Genomic DNA, 9,517 nt, shown 5'->3' on the forward strand with positions numbered 1-9,517 from the left:
CATCCTGCTGGAACTCATGGCCAGCAGCCACCAGAACTCCAGCTGGCTGTGCCGTGGGATGGGATGGGATATGGGATATGGGATATGGGATGGCTCCCAGTGCCCTGCAACCACCACAGGGTGGTCCTAAGCACGGTCACAGTCTCGGTCTCCCTGGCAGCTCACACTGGATGTTCCCAAACCTGCACTATCAAACACATCCAACAGCCCAGGCAGGCTCTGGGGATGCTCCAAACCTCATGGTGTGCCATGGTGTGGTGCCCACTCCCCCAGCACTCACAGATGCCAGGATGGAGCCAGTGGTGTCCCCACACCCCCCATTCCCCATCCCTGTGCTGGGAGATGCCAGGCAGCCCTTCCCATCTCCTGGCACTGCACAAAAAGTGCGTGGCCGTGTGCTGGGAGATGCTCCCGGCTGTGCCAGGGTCACAGTCCAGGGATGACCCGATGGCAGCTCCTGCCGTGCCATCCCCCCAAACTCGTTATGGATAATGGCACCACGGCTCACCCTGGCTCCAGGGCCAGCAGCGAGCTGTGACAAGCAGAGAAATTCCACAAAACGCGTTCAGAAAGCCTCAGCTCCCCCTGGATTCCCCCAAAGCCGAGCCGGCAGCGGGAAGCAGCGTGGCACCTGCAGCTGGCGGCCCCAGCCATGCGACAGCCGAGGACAAAAGCCATCTCAGCCATGCAGGGAGTTCCCAACCGTCTGGCAAACTGCTGACGCCACCAACCCAGGCGAGAGGGCGTTTGGGGACAGGGGCTGGACACGCTGCTCCTGCTCGGGAGCACCCCAGGGCCTCATTCCTGCCAGCTCCCAGCTGCTGAGCTCCTGGGAGAGCCTGGGGAGGGGGGAAAGGATTAATCACGGCTGTTACAGGTCCAAACCTGACACATTTTGGGGCGTTTCTGCTGCACTTTTCCTTCAGATGGTTTGGGCAGAGGGTTGGGGAGCAGATGCCAGGCTCATCTCCAGGCTCCCCATGGGTCCCAGTGACACCCTGTCCCAAATGCCCTCCTGGCACTGTGCAATGTATTTTAAGGAAAAAACAAAAAACCAGGGCAGAGGTGGCCACACCTCAGTGTAGCCCAATAAATGGCACTGAGAGCATCGGGCTCATGGGCTGCTCCAGCCTGACAGGTGACCTGCAGGCTCAACCCTCCTGTGGGACACCCGGTGAGGCTGAGGAAGGGGGAACCCACGTCCTACCACCCCCACATTGCCCTGTCAGCCCTGCAAGTCTGGCTGCTGGAGGAGATGCCAGCCATCCCTGGGGCAGCACAGCCACCAGTGCGTGTGGCCAGGACTGCCAAGTGCTTGGGGACCAGGAAAGTGGGCAGTGAGAGCAGTGCAAGGCTTTCCCATTGGGCTCCCAGCAGGACCTGGCACCCATCCCCTGCGCATTCCTTGGGGGCCTCAGCAGCGCCAGGGCTGGGCACGGAGCTGGCACAGCCCCACAAATGCCCATCTCCACACACCCCAGGGCTGGCCTGGCTGCAGCCTCCTCCCAGCCCCGCAGGAGATGAGCCAGGCTCCCGGGGAGGAGGGCGAGGGTGCGGGCAGCGCCAGGCTGCGCTTCCCAGGGCTCACTCACAGCCTGACCAGAGGTACCCCCATGGGGCAAGCGAGCAAAGGGGGTTTTTGGGGAGAAGGGGGGGGTGAACTTTTGAACCCACAGGCAGGAGATCAGTGCATTACCTTAACGCGAGTTAAAAATAACCGTCTCGTCTCTCGAAATGAGCCTGTCTGCAATTACAGCTTGGCATGTCTGCTCCGGAGCGTCCCCGCGCTGGCACCGCGCCAGGCGCCTGCGAACAACCCTTGCCTTTCTTCTCCTCCGTGCCATTGCCTCTTTCATTTTTTGGGGGGCAGGGGGGGTGTTTTGTGCGGTTTTGAATTGGTGGGGCCTGTTTTTTCCCCGTCCCGAGTAAATCAAAGGCGGCTGCTCAGTGCCCCAGCTTGGGCTACCCCCACCCACCCAGCCACAGCCTTTGAAACCAAAAAAAAACCAAACTGTGCCCCAAAGTACAGTCACCTTGTGTCCCCCCCAAGGTCCCCGAGGACAGGGGGACACTGTCACCAGCCCAGGCTCCCAGGAGGGAAGTGCAGTGGCCAGTAGGAGCCAGCCCGAGGTGTTTGAGGGTCCTTCCCGACGCGCATCCTCCCGCAAGGCGTGGGCTGAGCGCGTGTGGGGAGCCCGGCACGCCCAGGCACAGGAACACACGAGGGAACACACGGCAGAACACACGAGGGAACACACGAGGGAACACACGAGGGAACACACGAGGGAACACGTGCCCATAGAGACTGCAGGTGCCCGGCAGCATCGCTGCCTGCACCCCCTGGGATCTGCCCAGCCCCACAGTCTGTCAGCACCCGGGGATCCGGGTGGAGCCATCCCACTGCCAGCATCCTAGGCTGTTTGGAACTCTCCTCAGCCCTACAGGCCCCAGGGAGCAGGAGCTGGGCTGAATCGCTGCTGCTCAGTGCGTACAAAGTGCCACCAACCCCAGCGGAAAAGCCCGAGAGCCTCCCCGCTCCAAGGCCCTGCTGGGCCTGGAGGGATGCATGGGGGTCCTGGGGAGGGGAAGAATGAGTCCCTTGCTGACAGAGTGGACACACAGACCCCAATATCACCCCATCCTGCTGCTGAGCCCCACCCCACAGGACAGCAGCAATCCCAGGGGTGGACATCTCCTGGTGTCCCTGCCCATGGCAAGGGGTTGGAACAAGATGATCTTCAAGCACAAACCAGTCTGATTGTGATTCTATGACACCTCACAGCAGGCAGCAGCTCAGGATGCCCTGGGATGATGGAGCATCCCTGCTGGGAGGGAAGGAACCAGCCTGCCTTGGGGGTCCCCGGGCTCCCCGCCCAGCACCTCCTCCTCCTCCTCCTCTTCCTCCTCCTCCTCCCCGCAGCGGGTGAAAGCGAGCTTTGTGCCGGGGCTTTCAGTTCCCCTGGCTGGCACCCGGCCAAGGCACCACATAATAATGAACAGATGCTGTCCAAAATGAGCCTCAGCGGCAGACAGGCGAGCCTCCGCGTGTCCTTCCGTAACCCAAAGTGCCTTTCACCCCGGCACTAAGCAGGCACCTTCGCTGGGAGCCGGCGGGAAGCGTCAGGATAATTAAAAGTAACGTGAGCTGGGAGCAGGGAGCCCACCGTGGTGGGTGCAGGGGACAGGGGGGTGTCAGGGCAAGGGCAGACCCAGCTCCAGAGCATCCCCATGGGAGACCCAAGGACATGGTGGCTGTGAGGCCTGGGATGAACCCCAGAGATGGAGGAGGCAGCCTGGGGATGGGGGTCCAACCATGTTCAGTCCCTGCTGATGCATGGGGAGGGGACATTCGTCCCTTTTCTGTAAATTCCGTGCCAGGACCCAGAGGTGACAGGTGTCCAACACCACTCCTTAAGCCCCAAGGGCCTCCCACTGCCAGCAGCATCCCAATGAGGGTCCCAAGGAGCCCCAGCTCACTCCTGGCCCAACCCACAGCCTCCCTAAAAAATATTTCCAAGGTTTTTTTAATTACAAAATCCATTTCCTAGCCCAGGACGCTGGTCCTCCTCCCATCCCAGCATCAGGACACAGAGGGAAGGAAGCACAAGGGGAAGGATAGTGAGAATGCCAGGCTGCAAGCACTCTTCTAGTCCACAGGATCTTAACTGTAGTTTATATTCCAGTGGTTATTAAAAATAAAGGGGGAAGTGGGGGAGGAAGCTAAGAGCAGAGCAAGCTGTTCATTTGGAGCCTTTCCCTGGGGTTTAATAAAGCCCCACTCGCTTCTGTAGTATCATTTTTATGCTATCATAAAGCCGGACCATTTAGCAGGTTTGTGTTACTTCAGCAGTTAGCGCTGCATGAGAAGCGATTCCAGAGGAAGGGAGAGAAGGGAAAAATAAAAAAATAAAAAAATTTGAAGATGAAAACCTCCAAAAGGAGAGAGCAAAATGAGGTGGGAAGGAGGAAAGGGGATTCCTCACAGCCACACCGACGGCAGCACTGCAGCACATCAGGGGGATGTGAGCAGGAGAACAGGTGGGGAGACCCCCGCTCCAGCCCAGGGATGATGGAGGGTCAGAGACCCCAGCCCAGCATCCAGAGGGACCCTGCCTGTGCTGGGGGGGGTCCCCATCTCACAAGGGATCCCGGGGGTGCTGCGGGGACAGGAGAGCCAGGGTGGCTCATCCAGGAACTGAAGCAGGGTGAAGGAGCCCAGCTCCCCCCAGCCCTGCAAGCTCCTCGGGCTGACCGGGCTCTCCTGACCCCTGGAACTCCCGGCCCAGCTCCCAGCTCTCTCTCCGGGAGCATCGGGCTCTCCCAGCTGCTGGAAAAATCTCCATATATGGCGAGGATGGGATACGTGACCGAGCTGAGCCGAGCCAAGCTGCCCCAAGGGGAGCCCTGAGCGGCCAGCCCGCACTCAGCCGGCTCCTGGAGCCCCCGAGCCGGCTGCTCCCCACACTGCCAAGCCCAGCACAAACGGGAGCGAGCCTGATGTGCACCCCCAGGTCACCCCAGGGCCAGGTCACACCATCCTCCCTAAGTGTCCCTTCACTGCTGCGCCACCCCAGGGGCAGCACCCACGCCCTCCGTGGGGAGAGTCATTCCCATCGGTCCCAGGCGCTGCCTGGAGCCTCTCCAGCCACACTGGGCACGGCTCCAGAGGCACTGGCCCCATCCAAGAGGGGAAGAGCGGGAGGTGGCACCAGGGAGAGAGCCACAGAGCCAGGAGCTGCTCCCTGGAAGGGTCCTCTCCCCCTTAGCCACAGCTCAGGGGTCCACAGAGCAGCCTGGAACCCCAAACCCTGGAGCAGCAATGAGAACTCTGACCACGCTCCCACTCCCACACCGTTTCCTCCCTAATTCATTTCCTTCCTGCCCTGCAGGAGGACGGTGGCACTTGGCAGGGGGGTGTCTGCACGGCAGCCCCGGCCCCCGTGGCAGGCACAGCCGCCACGCTACCGACCCGGCAATAGAAAGGAGGAGGAGGTGGAGGGAGGGCTGGGAAATTAAGGTTTTCAGCGCTGTCAGAGCCGCATCAAACAGGCATCCACCAGCTGATGGCTTGATTGTTATATTTTGGATGTCAAACCGGAGCAAGCAGAACCCTTTAAAATGCATCAGTGCCGCTGCCTTTCTGACGGAGGGTGTTGGTTTCCCATTAACAAGAGGAAAGCGTGAGCTGGAGCAGAAAACTTCAAGCGCTTTGGAATTGATAAAATAACAACTCCCTAATTAAGCAGAACTGTCAGTCAGCGGGAGCCCGCTGCCCTGCATCGGGAAGCAGCAGCAGCTCCTGGTGCACAATCCCGACAGCTCAGCCCGTGGGGGGATGCACTTCCCGAGGATCAGCAGCCAGAGCATCCCCACTGTGTTCTCCATCAGACCCAGACAGGTCCTGGTCCTGGTCCCAAGGCTGGACACGGCTGAGGTGTTTGGGTTCTGTCCCTCAGTTTACCTCACCGTGAATGCTGAGGCTGCTCCATCCCTGGAAGGGACCGAGGGCAGGTTGGATGGGGCTTGGAGCAACCTGGGATAGTGGAAGGTGTCCCTGGCTGTGGCAGGGGGTGGAATGAGATGAGCTTTAGGGTCCCTTCCAACCCGAACCATTCCAAGATTCTATGATTTTATGACACCATGCAATGCAGTGCGCAGCCTGGTGGGGAAGGAGAGGCCTGACCCCAAAATGCAACCCCTGCCAACAGCCTTCCCTTTCAGGAGACAACCACCAGCCTGGGGCACACATTCCTGACAGACACATCAGACACCACAGCCAGGTGCACATTCAGCATCCCCTGTGCCAGCTGGATGCAGGAAGGAGTCCGGCTGTGAAGGTCCCTCCAGTGCTGGAGCAACGCAGAGAGGGTTTGGAGAAGTCAAGAGTGGGATTTGAAATGTTCAAAGCCAAGTTGAACACAGCTCTGGGCAACCTGCTCCAGTGGCAGGGGGTGGGATGAGATGGCCTTTAAGGTCCTTTCCAACCCAAAGCATTCCATGATCCTACAGAGCCTACAGCAGCACAGCCAGTGCCTGTGGGGACGCTGGGCCCTCAGACCCCACCATCCTGCTCTGGCCAGCACAAAGAGGCTGTGAAGGACCCAACCAAAAAAGCAGCCGGGACCTCACTGCGACTCTGCCGTGCTGGGCAGTGAAAAGCTGTAGCCCTGCCTGCTTCTCCCAGGCAGGGAACAGCAAATTCCCAGAGCCCTGGGGGCTCCCTCAGCACCCAGGGAAGGGACACCCGGGGGGTTTGGGGTAGGGGACAGCCAGGAGGGACCAGGGGCTGTGGGGAAGGTGTTTAACCCCTGACATGCTGGTGTCTGATGAAACAACCATGCAAAGGGGGTCTCTGTTTGTCACCCTGGGCTGTTGCCAGCCCCCGCAGCTCCAGCCCCAGCTGGGCACTTGCAGCACCAGGAGAGGCTCCAGGGCACCCTGCTCTGCCCAGCCCGGAGTGCAGGGCACTTCACAGGGCAGTCCTCAGCCCAGCTGCAGGGTTCAAATCCCAGTGAAACCAGGGCAAGGGAATCAGCCCCAGCAGTGCAGCCCAGGCAGCAGAGCCGTGGCAGAGGAGCTCCAAGCCAGAGATTGGCCAAGAAAGGGGACAGCATCCCATGAAGGGGTGCACACAGGGGAGCCCACCTGAGCAAGCAGCCCCTGAAAATGACCCTGGTGCTCAACAGCAGCTGGACTCTGAGCCTGTCCTCCTTCCTTGCACACCACACAACATGAAGGCCCCAATGACATGTGTGACTGCCTGGGAATCCCTTCACTCCTCATCCCAGTCCCTGCTCCAGAGCCCTGACACATCTCCAGACCCCATCAATGCATATCCCCTGCTGTCCCCATGGTGTGAGACCCTTCACCTGCCCAGGGCTGTGCAGGTCTCACCCCGGGCAGAGGTTTGAGCGGCCCCACACAGGCACCACCTCCTGCCACCTCTACAGCCCTGACACCCTCCCCTCACCGGGGGGACACCAGATGCCCTCAGCCCTCATCAGGAATGGGTACCCATCCTCTTGCACAACAGCAGCTCCCACAGCCTGGATACAGGTGCCCTATTGCTCAGCCTTCCTGCCCCAAAAGAACCTCGTTTGCACCCAAGAAGGACCCCCCGAGGTGGGCTGGATCTGGCCGGCCCCAAAGGAGCCAGGACACGCGTGCCAGGGCCATTAGGTTGGTGTGGGAGCCCCCGGAGCCTGGTAACACACTAATCACACTGGAGGTGACAGGGCTTAGGGGAGGACTTAAGAGAAACTGGCTCCTTTTTACTGACACCATCTGGACACAGCCGATCTCTTCCCCCTTTTCAGCACAGAGCCCAGCCAGAGGGGCAGGGGCCGGGGTGAGCCAGCCCCAGCACCCTCCGTGCCCTCAGCGGGGCTGGGGTGGCCGGTGCCGATCCCCAGCTCGCAGCGACAGAGAGGGGAACACCGCCTGCGCCAGGGAATCCTAACGAGCCCAGGGTGCCAGGCGAGCAGAGAGCCGGGGAATGCCGGCTTGGAGCCGCGGGGAGCGTGCGCTGCCTGCCTGGCCCCCCGGGACGGGGACGCGGCCCCGGAGAAGGCGGGGGCTCAGCCAGCGGGAATGCACCGGGTAAAAGCCGGTCTGGAGACAGCAGTGTGGGAACAGCTCTCCGTCCGCCTGTCCTGCCACCGGCACACGGGGACCTGCCCCGGCCGGGGTCCCCACAGGCACGGCCAGGAGAGCGCTGATACCGGGCTTATCGCTCGCTGTAGCCCCGTACTTGGGGCTGGCACTCACTGTAGCCCAGGGCTGGCTCACCGGGGAGAGCCGCCTGTCGCCATCCCTCGCCCCGACCTGCCGGGGGACGGCGGCACCGCTCCGAGCCTCAGCCCGGCGGGTGGCACCGGGACAAGCTCACCCCGGTTCCAAAACACAACACCACGAGGCACCGGCTCTCCCCAAAACTTGACCGGGCCCTTATCTCCCCAGCTGTGAGGACGGCGGGGATCCCCCAGACCTCCCCACCAGGACCGAGCTCCGGCTGCCCCGGGAGAAACCTCCAAGCTCCGGCACACCTTCGGGAGAGAGGGCAAAGTTGCGCTGGGGTTGGGGTCAGGGGGTCAGGTACCTTCCAGCCGGCGGAGCTGTTGCTGTCTCCTTTATCCTTAAAGTAGGGGACGTATCGCACCATCCAGTCGTAGATCTGGGAGAGGGTGAGGCGCTTCTCCGGCGAGCTCTCGATGGCTTTGGTGATGAGGTCGGCGTAGGAGAGGTTGCCCCAGGCGTTGCGCCGGGAGGTCTTGGCCTTGCGGAGCTGCCCCACATCCGCGCCGGGGGGCGGTGGGGGAGCGGCAGCGACTCTGCGCTCCACCGGGGCCGCCGCGTTCTCGGCTCCGTCCCCGCCGGCCGCCAGCGCCGGGGTTCCCCCCGCGCCCCCATCTTCCTCCTCCGCCGCCAAGTCGGGGTGGGGGAGAGGCCAAGTGCAGGAGCGGGGACGGCTCTGCGGCTCGAAATCCGGGTCGATCTCCACCTGATGCGCCTGGAGCTTTTCTTCCATGGTCGCCTCCCCGCTGCCACCCCACAGCCCCCCCCGGAGTTACGGGCGGTTTCCACCCAAAAAAAAAAAAAAATAAACCCAAACACACAACAAAAACCCCAAAATCTCGAGAGGGAGAGGAGTGCGAAGGCGGGCTCCCTGCTCAGCTGGAGGGGAGAAGGGAAGGAGGAGCCGCTCGATGCGCGGGTCCTGGCGGGGGGAGCCCCGAGTCCGGGGGAGCCCCGGGTCCGGCGGCTCTAGGAGGCGGCTGTGCCCGGCGCCGCGCCGGGAGCGCCGAGCCGGGGGACACGCTGCATAGTCCTCGGCCGCCTCTCCAGTCCGGGCCGAAGCAGGGGGGTGTTTTTTGGTTCGGATTTGGTTTTGGTTTGGTTTTTACCAGCCGCGGAGCTCCGGAGCGGTTCCCGGCTCGGTAGCCAGCGGGGCGGCTGCGGGCGGGCAGGGCGCGGGGGCGGCTGCATCCATCGGGCTGGCGGCGCGGTCAGGCAGCAACAGATGAACCGGAGCGAGCGGCGGCGGGCGGCATCCTCGGCCGGGGACCGGCGGGCTCCGGGGCCGGGCGGCGGGGCACCTAAGCGGGGAGAAGCGGGACGGAGATAGTGGGAGCCCTCGGCGCGGCGGGCGCAGTCTCCCGCGGGCTGCCCGGCGCTAGGTCCGGCGGCGCGGCGGAGCCATGCTGGCGGGCGGCACGCACCTGACAGCGCCGGCGAGGGCGGCGGCGGGCGGCTCCCGCCCCTACGCCCCCCCGCTCCGCTTCAGCGGCCGCGCACCTGCCCGCCGCCGCCGCCGCCGCCGCGCTGCCGCCACGGCGCGGGCGGGCCACATGCTGGGGCGGCCGCGGCTCGCTCGTTCCCTCCTTCCCTCCCTCCGCCGTGCCCGTTCCCGAATGCGGGCGCCGCCGTGACACAGGGGGAGGGCCCGGAGGGGCGGGGGGAGGGCGGGGGAGGGGAGTGCTCCCGCGCCTCGCGGGGCAGCGGCGGGGCGGGACGGAGC

The 9,517-nt window shown here is 63.1% G+C and overlaps 1 protein-coding gene across 1 annotated transcript in view; it reads right to left on the bottom strand.

Moving 5' to 3' along the window:
• The window catches only part of FOXO6 (forkhead box O6), a 33,466-nt gene extending 24,319 nt beyond the window's left edge, over nt 1-9,147 (bottom strand). Inside the window, exon 1 of the mRNA XM_014258589.2 lies at nt 8,099-9,147. Within this exon, the coding sequence (XP_014114064.2) occupies nt 8,099-8,527 (429 nt within the window). The 5' untranslated portion in view covers nt 8,528-9,147. The remainder of the gene's footprint in view (nt 1-8,098) is intronic.
• Nucleotides 9,148-9,517: the final 370 nt, after the last annotated feature.

The sequence above is a fragment of the Pseudopodoces humilis genome, chromosome 27 (genome assembly GCF_049639895.1).
Source record: "Pseudopodoces humilis isolate 2021_Gansu_Grassland_sample_001 chromosome 27, ASM4963989v1, whole genome shotgun sequence".
Classification (NCBI taxonomy): Eukaryota; Metazoa; Chordata; class Aves; order Passeriformes; family Paridae; genus Pseudopodoces; species Pseudopodoces humilis.